Here is a 13956-nt window from a genome sequence, read left to right as displayed (position 1 = left end):
AGCACTGGATCCCGCTCTCCTCTACTCCTCTCTGCTTTCCTCCACTCCTCTCCTCTCTCTGCCACCTTTTCCTCTCTCTCCAGTCTCCACAATGGCCACAGGGATCCGATTACATCTGCGCGCACATCTTCTAGCAGTTAGGGTCAATTTGTTTGAAATCATTTCACATTCAAGGTTTACACTGACGTTGGAGTTGGAGGACATTGGTGAGTCGGAGGAAATAAAGAGGGCTCTCTCCTGATGGGCCTGAACAAACACACTAGACCAGACCCACGTCACCGCACCTCTTGCAGTGGAGCCACCCTGAATGGAGCCCTCTCAGTTTTCACACAACCACTCTCTTTACCTGGCTCACATTTGTCTGTCAGTTTGAACTGCAGGATGATTGTTGCTGGTCTCTTCTTTCCGAGGAACATAGCCTACTACTAGACGTATCTCTCAATAACCAGTGCATTTGAATTCCTCTACAGTTGAACACAAGTTGTTTGTATTTTTTGTTTACTCAAGGTCAACAGATGTAGAGAGATAAAGAAGTGCCTTTGGTCATGTCCAAAATGTGCGTGCCATTACAACATAGTAAAAAGTTTAGGGCTGAATCAAAGCAAAGACTTGTGGTAATTCTCAGAGCAGGGATTTGTATGGCACCCAGAGCTGGCTTTAACAGCAGGAAACCCAAAGCCTGTAAATAATCCACATGTGCAGACTGCATATAAAGACATCTAGTACTTAGCCATTCCCTTATCACTGCTAGATAGCCCTGGGACATGAGAGCTGCTCCTGCCTTTTCAGAGGCTCTATTCACTAATATGGTGTGAAAGTAGATTTAGAAATAAGGCAGCCGCTGTTTATTAAAACAGACCCGTTAACACAGGGGAAGGTGTGAACTTTGAACACATTTGAAAGAGAATGTGCAAATGACAAGGATATCAAATTGCATTGTCTTTGTTGGCAATAAGACCTTGTCAGATCCTGGAGGGTGTTTGTTTGTGTGTGTGTGTGTGTGTGTGTGTGTGTGTGTGTGTGTGCGTGTGTGTGTTTATTTTGTTCCTTATCCTAGCTCGTACTGTACAGCTACAACTTAGCCTGTAGTACAAACAACCATAGCAGCACATTGTAATGCAGCTTCTTCAGTTGCACCTGTACATAGACAGGTTCCGCACGTACAAATATCTAAATCCAATTGGCAAGCCTCATGTTACTCATGACATGTTTTGCCAGTTAGAAATACACACAGTTCAATCTGCTGGTTCTGTAGATTAGAATAAGTCAAAACTTGAATACGTGTATTTCTGTGTAAAACCCTAGTTAATTCTATAAACATACAGTATTTCCCCCCTTAGCTTGACATCTGCTTCGCCCTAAAGCACGGCAGTCTCCTGTTCCCTTTGCATCCTAGTTATCTGTTTGTATTATCTGTCTTTGAACTGTATCTGATCAGTTCCACCTAATATGTCTCTTGATTTGTGCTATTGTAGTGCCCAGACAACATGCTGTTCTCCTCATTTCTCTGCTCTTTAGATGCTCCGGTCTGTCATCCGCTGGCAGTTTAGCGCGTCTGGAGCTGCTTTTAGGCTTGTACGTCTATCAAGCCCCAGTACCTTTGAATGTGAGATCAAAAGGAGATGAATTCCAGGGAAAGAGGGGAGAGAGAGAGAGAAGAGGCCTTGTGTGAAGAGAAGAGTGGGTGCTGTGTAAACATCACAGTGACAGCTCACAATGCGTTATTTTAGCACAGCATCAGGCCTCTCTAAGGCAGCCAGCTACAGTCGCCTTGTTAAACAACAAATCATTCCTCAGCCTCTAGCCGGCCTCAACTCGGAAACACTCTACATAGGTTCCCCAGCTAGACCTTTTTATATCGTTATTTTTCGATAATGACGGTCTTTTGACTCATCCTGTGTCTTTCGCTTTTAAAACTATTTTATAAAGTCATTGGGGAAAACAGAGCCCAAACAGTATGACTAATACTGTAAGTGATTATTTTCTGACTGCTTTTCCACTTTATCAAATATGAAAGTCTTAATGAGGTTAGTTTCTATTTGATGATCAACTTGAGATCAACGTGGATGATCTTACAATACACAGTGTTCCATCGCAACGTCACAGTTACTGTATTTATGCTGATTGATGATGCAGTACTGTAGGTGTTGTGCCAGGTTTTTTTCTGTTAATGATTCCCAGAAATATATGTCTTCACCCATTAGTATCTAAAAAACTCCCATCATATCCTGTTGACTCAAGTATCTTAGTTCCAACAACCCCTCTTAGTAAACCAGACAGGGTACACCAAAGCATGCATGTGTCATAAGTTACAGAGAAAACTAACTACTACTTTTGTTTATTCATAATGTTCCCCTGTAGTAATCCGTAGGCTTGGCTTAACTATTTGGTGCTCTGTTGTGCCATGCTGCCTCACCAGGTAAGATTATTGTGTCTTCGAAGAAGAACCTTCTGTCCTTTATTCCATTACACAGCTCTGTCATTTGTGGTCTATTGTCTATTTAAACTTGACTTTACGCTGCACATTTTGCATAAGTGCTGTAGTGCAATGTGTATATAACTTTTAACCGTCAACTTATTCTTACCTACAATAACCTACTTGAGGTTATTGAATTACATTGATCTTGTATTGCATGCTTTAAGTGCTAGGTAGGTCTGCCACTGTAGGCGGGAAGATAGGAAGTTTGTCATACTGTAACTGAATGGGTTAAATATCATGCTCTTATAATTAGGGCTATAAATAGTCGGTTATTGTTTGTGCCTTAGCATTGCGTTGGATTTCTCTGTTTGTGTTGGAGTGAATCTCACACTGTCGCAAGAAAAGGGTACACTATCTTTATGAATGTGTGGGCTGGGGTTTTCCCCTCACAAGCTATAGGCAGGGAGAGAGAGAAAAAGAGAGAGAGAGCATGTTTTAATGGTGGAAGGGTAAAACGCCAGGAGAGTGGCCTCTTTGTAGCCTGTGGTTATATTCTTGCCTCATGATGTCATCCCACAGGCCTGTGTTTGAGAGGGTCAACACACACACACGGTGCAGAGCAGCGCACAGCTGTTTGCCCCTGCCTCTGAGCTGGACTCCCCTCTCATCCTTTCTTTTATAGAGCATTTACAGGCCTATAGATCATCTTCTCCTATCACTCTCTCTGTTTCTCTATAAGCCTTTCACCATACCATACCCTCTTCCTTTTCCTATTTCACTTTCATACCATCTTCCATACATTCCTCTTACTCTTTCACACGTTTCTTTACATTTCCCTCTTACGTACTCTGAGCACCTCCTCTCTCCACCCCACCCACCCCCCTCCACCTTTTCCGATTTCCGTCTTCAACATACCACTTTTAATTTGCGTCTGGCAATCAACCTGACTCATCAAATAATTGACTTGTGGACTATTACTCTGCTGTGTGGGATGGGCTCGGACTGTTAGTTTAATTGTGGGAGTAATCGTCTGTGGAGTATGGAAAGTATGAGCCTAGTTATTTACTCAGATGTTTTACTGGTGTAGGTGTGAGGAGGCTGGCGGCTCACTGTGGGAATACACGCTTGCTTTTCTTGGTATCAGTGTGGTTTTCATGACCACTGTTTTTCCCGGCTCCACGGCTTTGTTTGTTCTGGATGGCATGTTTGATTATTTATCGTGAGGGAAAAGGGAGTAGCTGGAACAATAAACATGTGACTGCACTGTATTTTGTTTTCCACTGAGAAGACCGTGTCCTTTAACAGATATTTGGAGCAGCAATAAACCTTTTATTTACTTTCTGGAGGGGAGTGGACAGGGGGAGAGGAGGATCAAAAAGCACCGTTCTGTGCCTCTGACTTTTTCTGTTTACTGTAATTGCAACCTACAGTATACACACACACGCTACATGTTCATGTTTTTAAATGTATGTAAATTGTTAAGACTTTTGTCTGTATTGTCTTTTCGCTACGAGTTGGACCCCAGTAAAACTAGCTGTCACCATTGGCATCGACTAATGGCGATCCTAATCAAATCTAAATCAACAGAAAATATTTGCATTGGCTGTAGCTATTGATTTGTGTAAAATCCTGTTTGTTTTGTTATCTATCAGCAGTCCAAGAACACGTCGTTGTTTGGGTTACATCTGTTGTGTTAAAAGAAGAGTGGTCTCAAGGGAAGGGTTGAGCCCCAAGACAATCAAATATCTGCTTTTAGTTTCAATGTTGTTCCCTTTTTTTAACCCACCATCATTTTCATCTCTCTTTCAGGCTCTTCAAGTGGCTCGGCAGATCCTTCTACAGCAACAACAACATCAACAACAACAACAACTGCAGCTTCAGCAAGGCACCGATCTAAAATCCCCCAAAGACAATGAGAATCAGCCAAGCCTACAGGTACCACACTGTCATATGCTTGTTAAGAACATGCAAACAGTGTATGTTTACACCAGTCAACCGTCATATTGTTGCTTCCAATTTGGAGACCTCAAGACAAACAAAAGCGGTTGGTCTGTTGTAAAAGTCTTATTAAGTTGAGCAATGGAGAGCTGAACTTTCTTGATCTTTTCTATAGTACACTGTGTGCTGTTTTCTGTCATGGGTGAATGTACTAAGCAACCTTCATCAACAGGAAATTAAGAGAGGCAGAGTGAGTGACGGTTGTAGGCCAACCACGTTTGCGTGTGTGTGTTCGTGGGTGTGGATTGCAATGTGAGTGTGATCAACAACATACATCTCAGACTGTGACACATTAATTATATTACTATGTAGAATAAACACAGTTCTGAATGCCTGGGGTGGCAGGGTAGCCTAGTGGTTAGAGCGTTGGACTAGTAACCGGAAGGTTGCAAGTGCCAACCCCCGAGCTGACAAGGTACAAATCTGTCGTTCTGCCCCTGAACAGGCAGTTAACCCACTGTTCCTAGACCGTCATTGAAAATAAGAATTTGCTCTTAACTGACTTGCCTAGTTAAATAAAGGAAACATTTAAAATTTAAAAATAAAGTCTAGACTCTCAGAAATCAGCCTCTTGGAAATATTTTGATGTATTCCATTTTTTAACAAAGCCAAGGAAATAATGCACACATGATGTGTGTTGCTGATCGAGGCCTGTTGTAGCAGTGGTTAATATGTGATAGAAACATGAGTGGCCTGTTTAAAGGAGGATAAAGGAGAAGAGAGGGGAAGAGTAGGTGATGTTTCCAACTCTCCAGCAGAAGATATGAACCTTTAGGAGCTTTAGGTGCCTTTTGGTATCTCTCTCACTCTCTCACTCATTTTCTCTCTCTCTTTCCTCCTCTCCCTCTCTCCCTCTCCCTCTTTCTCTTTCATCACTACCCTCAATGGGGGCAGTAATATCAAGGAGAAACTGTTTTCACCACTTACAGCAGATCACCACTTACAGCAGATCACCACTTATTTTCAGATCACCACTTATTTTCAGATCACCCGTTTGATCCGCCTCACATGTGTATCTTTGTTTGAACGTTTGTTTCAGTGCGAAATTGCAAATGACTTCAGGGCATATTTGGTCATTAATACGGAGGACTGTTCTATATGCGTGTGTGTATATATATATATATATTTAATAGACCCTTTCCCTTAGCAGCTAGGTCTAATGACAGGTACACATGTAGGATCTTAATTTAATCTCTCTTTTATCGCTAAGAATTTTCCTGCGCTGCAGGAAATGCAGATGAGCTTCATGATTTACGTAAATTCACTGAAAACCCACACTAACACACGGTTATATTAACAGTATTGTGTTTTTGAGAAAGTTCATACTTGATATGTCCTAGTGAAAAATGTATCAACCCCTACAAAAATCTCCATTAATTATAATCCACATGATCAATCACATTTCCTGTTGCCGCAGCATTCTTTTCCCGCTGTAGCAAACTGACTCAAATTAAGATCCTACATCTGTAATTAAAGAGGCAATTTTTTGTCTCAATAATAGCTCTAGAGGATTACCTTTTAGTTGTGTTGATCTTTCATTTGTGTTGACCTTTTAGTTGTGTTGACCTTTTAGTTGTGCTCACCTTTCAGTTCTGTTGAACTTTTAGTCCTGTTGATCTTTCAGTCCTGTTGACCTTTCAGTTGTATTGACCTTTCAGTTGTATTGACCTTTCAGTTGTGTTGAACTTTCAGTTGTGTTGTAGGTGTGTTGACCTTTCAGTTGTATTGACCTTTTAGTTGTGTTGTAGTTGTGTTGACCTTTTAGTTGTGTTGTAGTTGTGTTGACCTTTTAGTTGTGTTGTAGTTGTGTTGACCTTTCAGTTGTGTTGTAGTTGTGTTGACCTTTCAGTTGTATTGACCTTTTAGTTGTGTTGTAGTTGTGTTGACCTTTTAGTTGTGTTGTAGTTGTGTTGACCTTTCAGTTGTGTTGTAGTTGTGTTGACCTTTCAGTTGTTTTGACCTTTTAGTTGTGTTTACCTTTTAGTTGTGTTGTAGTTGTGTTGACCTTTCAGTTGTGTTGTAGTTGTGTTGACCTTTCAGTTGTATTGACCTTTTAGTTGTGTTTACCTTTTAGTTGTGTTGTAGTTGTGTTGACCTTTCAGTTGTGTTGACCTTTCAGTTGTGTTGATATTTCAGTTGTGTTGACCTTTTAGTTGTGTGTGCATTTGTCAGGATTCAAATAAGTTGAAGGGATCCAACTAAAGAGTTTCCCGAGTCAGGCTGGAAAATGTATAGCAGAGGTCAACAAACACAGGAGGCTACATGGAAGATTCCAGCGTACAGCCAGTTTTTGGGACATAGTGAAGTACTACACATTCTCTCACAGACAAAGAAAAAATACAAATTCTAAGATCTTGCCCAACCTGTCACTAAGCTATTGAAAAGAGAGCTGGGCCTTTTTTCCTCCTCTGCCCAAATCTTGTGAAGAGCACAGGCTAGTTGGCCATAGTATCTAAATAAAATGCTAAATTGCCTGCTTTGTAATGTGTTGTAGGTTATGTTACATTTTGCTAGGTTGAAACTATCATAATGAAAGCCACAAGTACAGACAAGTGTTTATGTAAGTGATAATGCCCGATAATGCCTGGTGTTTGGATAATGCCTGGTGTTTGGAGGATACAGTGCATTCGGAAAGTATTCAGACCCCTTGACTTTTTACACATTTTGTTACGTTACAGCCTTATTCTAAAATGGATTCAATTATTTTGTTCCCCTCATCAATCTACACACAGTACCCCATAATGACAAAGTGAAAACAAGTTTTTAGAAATGTTTGAAAATGTATAAAAATCTAAAATAGAAATATCTTATTTATGTAAGTATGCAAACCCTTTGCAATGAGACTTGAAATTGAGCTCAGGTGCATCCTGTTTCCATTGATCATCCTTGAGATGTTTCTACAACTTGATTGGAGTAACCCTGTGGTAAATTCAATTGATTGGAAATGATTTGGAAAAGCACACACCTGTCTATGTAAGGTCCCACAGTTGATATTGCATGTCAGAGAAAAAACAAGCACTGAGGTCAAAGGAATTGTCTGTAGAGCTCCGAGACAGGATTGTGTCGAGGCACAGATCTGGGGAAGGCTACCAAAATATTTCTGGATCATTGAAGGTTCCCAAGAACACAGTGGCCTCCATCGTTATTGAATAGACAAAGTTGGGAACCACCAAGACTCTTCCTAGAGCTGGCCGCCCCGGCTAATCTGAGCAATCAGGGGAGAAGATCCTTGGTCAGGGAGGTGACCAAGAACCCGATGGTCACCCTTGAAAGAGCTCCAGAGTTCTTCTGTGGAGGTGGGAGAAACTTTCATAAGGACAACCATCTCTGCAGCACTACCAATCAGGCCTTAATGGTAGAGTGGCCAGATGGAAGCCACTCCTTAGTAAAAGGCACATGACAGCCCTCTTGGAGTTTGCCAAAAGGCACCTGAAGACTCTCAGAACATGAGAAACAAGATTCTCTGATCTGATGAAACCAAGATGGAACTCTTTGGCCTAAATGTCAAGCGCCACATCTGGAGGAAACCTGACACCATGACTACAGTGAAGCATGGTGGTGGCAGCATCATCTGTGGGGATGTTTTTCAGCAGCAGGGACTAGGAGACTAGTCAGGATCGAGGGAAAGATGAACGGAGAAATCCCTGATGAAAACCTGCTCCAGAGCTCTCACGACCTCAGACTGGTGCAAAGGTTCACCTTCCAACAGGACAAAGAACCAAAGAACACAGCCACGACAACGCAGGTGTGGCTTCAGGACAAGTCTATTAATGTCCTTGAGTTTCCCAGCCAGAGCCAGGACTTTAACCTATTGAACATATCTGTAGAGACCTGAAAATAGCTGTGCAGCAACGCTCCCCATCCAACCTGACAGAGCTTGATAGGATCTGCAGAGAAAATTGGGAGAAACTCCCCAAATATAGGTGTGCCAAGCTTGTAGCGTCATACCCAAGAAGACTCAAGGCTGTAATCACATCCACGGTTGCTTCAACAAAGTACTGAGTAAAGGGTCTGAGTACTTATGTAAATGTAATATTTAAGTTTTTTTATTTTAATACATTTGCTAAAATTTCTAACAACCTGGTCTTGCTTTGTCATTATAGGGAATTGTGTGTAGATTGATGAGGATTTTTGGGGGGTTAATCAATTTTAGAATATGTCTGTAACCTAACAAAATGTGCAAAAAGTCTAGGGGTCTGAATACTTTCCGAATGCACTGATTTAGTCTTGTGAGTGTGCATAGAGTCAGTGCAAGATAGGGTCAATGAAGATAGTCCGGGTAACCATTTAATGAACTATTTAGCAGTCTTACGGCTATTAAGCAGTCTAATGGCTTTGGGGTAGAAGCTGTATCGAAGCCTGTTGGTCCAATGATTCAACAATTACAGTTGAAGTCTGAAGTTTACATACAGTGCCTTGCGAAAGTATTCGGCCCCCTTGAACTTTGCGACCTTTTGCCACATTTCAGGCTTCAAACATAAAGATATAAAACTGTATTTTTTTGTGAAGAATCAACAACAAATGGGACACAATCATGAAGTGGAACGACATTTATTGGATATTTCAAACTTTTTTAACAAATCAAAAACTGAAAAATTGGGCGTGCAAAATTATTCAGCCCCCTTAAGTTAATACTTTGTAGCGCCACCTTTTGCTGCGATTACAGCTGTAAGTCGCTTGGGGTATGTCTCTATCAGTTTTGCACATCGAGAGACTGACATTTTTTCCCATTCCTCCTTGCAAAACAGCTCGAGCTCAGTGAGGTTGGATGGAGAGCATTTGTGAACAGCAGTTTTCAGTTCTTTCCACAGATTCTCGATTGGATTCAGGTCTGGACTTTGACTTGGCCATTCTAACACCTGGATATGTTTATTTTGAACCATTCCATTGTAGATTTTGCTTTATGTTTTGGATCATTGTCTTGTTGGAAGACAAATCTCCGTCCCAGTCTCAGGTCTTTTGCAGACTCCATCAGGTTTTCTTCCAGAATGGTCCTGTATTTGGCTCCATCCATCTTCCCATCAATTTTAACCATCTTCCCTGTCCCTGCTGAAGAAAAGCAGGCCCAAACCATGATGCTGCCACCACCATGTTTGACAGTGGGGATGGTGTGTTCAGCTGTGTTGCTTTTACGCCAAACATAACGTTTTGCATTGTTGCCAAAAAGTTCAATTTTGGTTTCATCTGACCAGTGCACCTTCTTCCACATGTTTGGTGTGTCTCCCAGGTGTCTTGTGGCAAACTTTAAACGACACTTTTTATGGATATCTTTAAGAAATGGCTTTCTTCTTGCCACTCTTCCATAAAGGCTAGATTTGTGCAATATACGACTGATTCTTGTCCTATGGACAGAGTCTCCCACCTCTGCTGTAGATCTCTGCAGTTCATCCAGAGTGATCATGGGCCTCTTGGCTGCATCTCTGATCAGTCTTCTCCTTGTATGAGCTGAAAGTTTAGAGGGACGGCCAGGTCTTGGTAGATTTGCAGTGGTCTGATACTCCTTCCATTTCAATATTATCGCTTGCACAGTGCTCCTTGGGATGTTTAAAGCTTGGGAAATCTTTTTGTATCCAAATCCGGCTTTAAACTTCTTCACAACAGTATCTCGGACCTGCCTGGTGTGTTCCTTGTTCTTCATGATGCTCTCTGCGCTTTTAACGGACCTCTGAGACTATCACAGTGCAGATGCATTTATACGGAGACTTGATTACACACAGGTGGATTGTATTTATCATCATTAGTCATTTAGGTCAACATTGGATCATTCAGAGATCCTCACTGAACTTCTGGAGAGAGTTTGCTGCACTGAAAGTAAAGGGGCTGAATAATTTTGCACGCCCAATTTTTCAGTTTTTGATTTGTTAAAAAAGTTTGAAATATCCAATAAATGTCGTTCCACATCATGATTGTGTCCCACTTGTTGTTGTTTCTTCACAAAAAAATACAGTTTTATATCTTTATGTTTGAAGCCTGAAATGTGGCAAAAGGTCGCAAAGTTCAAGGGGGCCGAATACTTTCGCAAGGCACTGTACATCTTAGCCAAATACATTTAAACTCAGTTTTTCACAATTCCTGACATTTAATCAGAGTAAAAATCACCTGTCTTAGGTCAGTTATGATCACCACTTTATTTTAAGAATGTGAAATGTCAGAGTAATGGTAGAGAGAATGATTTATTTCAGCTTTTATTTCTTTCATCACATTTCCAGTGAGTCAGAAGTTTACATACACTCAATTAGTATTTGTCACACCCTGACCGTAGAGAGCGTTTTATGTCTCCATTTTGGTTTGGTCAGGGTGTGATTTTGGTGGGCAGTCTATGTTCTATGATTTTCTATTTCTATGTGTTTGGCCGGGTGTGGTTCTCAATCAGGCAGCTGTCTATCGTTGTCTCTGATTGAGAACCATACTTAGGTACCCTTTTCTCCCACCTGTTTTGTGGGAAGTTAACTTTGACTTTGTTCAGGGCACATAGCCCAAGCTTCACGGTTTGGTTTTTGTTCTTTGTTTTGTCGGTGTCATTTTTTTGAATAAAGAGAAAATGTATGCTTACCATGCTGCACTTTAGTCCAGTCCTTCAGCCAGCCGTGACAGTATTTGGTAGCATTGCCTTTAAAATGTTTAATATGAGTCAAACGTTTCGGGTAGCCTTCCACAAGCTTCCCACAATAGGTTGGGTGAATTTTGGCCCGTTCCTCCTGACAGAGCTGGTGTAACTGAGTCAGGTTTGTAGGCCTCCTTGCTTGCACACACTTTTTCAGTTCTGGCCAAAGATTTTCTATAGGATTGAGGACAGCGCTTTGATACCAATACCTTGACTATGTTGTCCTTAAGCCATTTTGCCACAACTTTGGAAGTATGCTTGGGGTCATTGTCCATTTGGAAGACCCATTTGCGACCAAGCTTTAACTTCCTGACTGATGTCTTGAGATGTTGCTTCAATATATCCACATATTTTCCTTCCTCATGATGCCATCTATTTTGCGAAGTGCACCAGACCCTCCCTCCTGCAAAGCACCCCCACAACATGATGCTGCCACCCCCGGGGCTTCACGGTTGGGATGGTGTTCTTCGGCATACAAACCTCCCCCTTTTTCCTTCAAACATAACGATTGTCATTATGACCAAACAGTTCTATTTTTGTTTCATCAAAACAGAGGACATTTCTCCAAAAAGTACGATCTTTGTCTCCATGTGCATTTGCAAACCGTTGTCTGACTTTTTTGATGGCAATTTTGGAGCAGTGGCTTCTTCCTTGCTGAGCGGCCTTTCAGGTTATGTTGATATAGGACTTGTTTTACTGTGAATACAGATACTTTTGAACCTGTTTCCACCAGCAACTTCACAAGGTCCTTTGCTGTTGTTCTGGGATTGATTTGCACTTTTCTCACCAAAGTACGTTCATCTCTAGGAGAGAGAACGCGTCTCCTTCCTGAGCGGTATGACATTTACGTGGTCCCATGGTGTTTATACTTGCGTACTATTGTTTGTACAGATGAGCGTGGTACCTTCAGGCGTTTGGAAATTGCTCCCAAGGATGAACCAGACTTGTGGAGGTCTACACATTTTTTTCTGGGGTCTTGGCTGATTTCTTTTGATTTTCCCATGATGTCAAGCAAAGAGGCACTGAGTTTGAAGGTAGGCCTTGAAATACATCCACAGGTACATCTCCAATTGACTCAAATGATGTCAATTAGCCTATCAGAAGCTTCTAAAGCCATGACATCATTTTGGGGATTTTTCCAAGCTGTTTAAAGGCACAGTCAACTTAGTGTATGTGAACTTCTGACCCACTGGAATTGTGATACAGTGAATTAGAGAGTTTTAATGACTCCAACCTAAGTGTATGTAAACTTCCGACTTCAACTGTATGAGATATGCAGTGAGCTGCCACCTGATGTGTGTAGAGCTGTGAAGATCTATCTGTGGTGAAGTCCTATTCATCTCATCAGTATCCCCATTAGACAGACAGAGAGAGAGAGATGCACAAGCTCTGTGACTCACTCCAATTCATTTTATACAAGTCAAAAATAATGAAGCACAGAATATCTGAAGCATCTGAAAAAAATGACCTGCATAGAAGGGGGAGAGAAAAACCAAGCAGGAGAATCCTTGATCAGCATGAAATGGCTGTTGTGTTTTATATCTCCAAGAAGAGGGGGTGTTTTTACCTCCAAACCCCCCCAATGTAATGTGTAGACTAGATACTGAATGTGCTGCTTGCATACTGTTTCCCAGTGCCTTGAATCATATTAAATCATACAAACAGCTGTTAGCAGGCTGGAGAGCAGCTTAACATACTTAACTGGTCAAAAAGCCAGTAAATTACTGACAGAATGACGTGTAATTAAAAGTCTATGCCACTTTACCTCGCGCTTCACACCTACAGTGGCGCGGGACGAGAGCGAGCAACTCCCACCCCGCTAATTAGCATTATCAGTGAAATGGTAGGGTTTGACTCATTAGTTCCATGTGCATTTAATTAGAGGCTGGCTGAAATTGGATTTAACTTATTACTTTTTCATGGATCACTTTCTTGTCATCACTTCAAATTGGATTGCAGCCCCAGGTAACTAATTATGCCAGCCGCAGGATCAGGAGTGGAGAAATAGGTCATTAGGCACAACACTGTCGGACCCTCGCTGATAGTCCACTCGCACCGCGGAGGAAGAAGGGAAAAAAGAGGCTTGTTTGTGGCATTGCTTTGGAGCCTGCTCAGTTAACTATGCCACACTGCAAGGGTTCCTGGGTAGGCACCCAGCGCCTACATTAGAATATGTGACATGCAACTGGGCTGAAGATGTTATGTCAACATGGTTCCAGTGCCATCAGTGTAATGCCTAGATTAGACTTGTTCTGTTCCAGGTCTGGATGGTGGCCTTGATGGGCCTTCATTTTTCATGTCGCTAGTACCATTAGGTACTGTGAGGTGCTGCAGGCTGCAAGCCAGCCTCTCTTTTCTATATGAACTCTCCATTAAGAAAGTTGACTTTTATTTGCCACTATTAGTAGGTCAGAAAATACAATCCTGAGAATGTTTGTGTAGTTGGACTAAAAACAGATCATGTTAATGGCCTTGACAAATAACCTATCCCCTTTTATAATTATTATATTTTTGGTTGTAGACAGATTGTTTGTAGCACAGGCAAATGCGTCACATAGGGCGGCAGACTACTGAAAAAAAATCCCTTGTTGAATCTTTTGTGTGTTCTCTGAAAGCAACTTGTAAAGATCACTTCTTTCTTAGTTCTACTGAAGCTGAGTCCTTGAAGCTGGTGAGCAACGGAAAACAAGAAAAGAGAAACTGCTTTTATATGGTTTCCTGACTTCCTCTGTTCACTGAAATGATGCGTTGGCTTTCTTTTAATATTTAAATGAAATGATCATGATTCATTTGATAGGTCATCTTGTCAGCATCATCTGATATATTTTGCATTGAACATATTCATGATATCAATGGAGCAGTGCTTGTTATTCTCTTCAGAAATAAGACGGGGAATAACACGAACCCATCATCTACCGTACATTTTTGCCAGGTG

At 41.5% G+C, this 13956-nt stretch overlaps 1 protein-coding gene across 8 annotated transcripts in view; it reads left to right on the top strand.

The window, feature by feature from the left end:
* Window positions 1–13956, top strand: part of LOC110494596 (forkhead box protein P1-B) — a 233073-nt gene that overhangs the window by 151853 nt on the left and 67264 nt on the right. For all 8 annotated transcript variants that reach the window (XM_036950691.1, XM_021569807.2, XM_021569804.2 and 5 more), the window contains one exon: window positions 4229–4354. In XM_036950691.1, coding sequence (XP_036806586.1) covers window positions 4229–4354 — 126 coding nt within the window. The remainder of the gene's footprint in view (window positions 1–4228; window positions 4355–13956) is intronic.

This window comes from Oncorhynchus mykiss, chromosome 17 (genome assembly GCF_013265735.2).
Source record: "Oncorhynchus mykiss isolate Arlee chromosome 17, USDA_OmykA_1.1, whole genome shotgun sequence".
NCBI lineage: Eukaryota > Metazoa > Chordata > Actinopteri > Salmoniformes > Salmonidae > Oncorhynchus > Oncorhynchus mykiss.
Note: the sequence above shows the minus strand (reverse complement) of the source record. Positions and strands in the feature narration are given on the sequence as shown.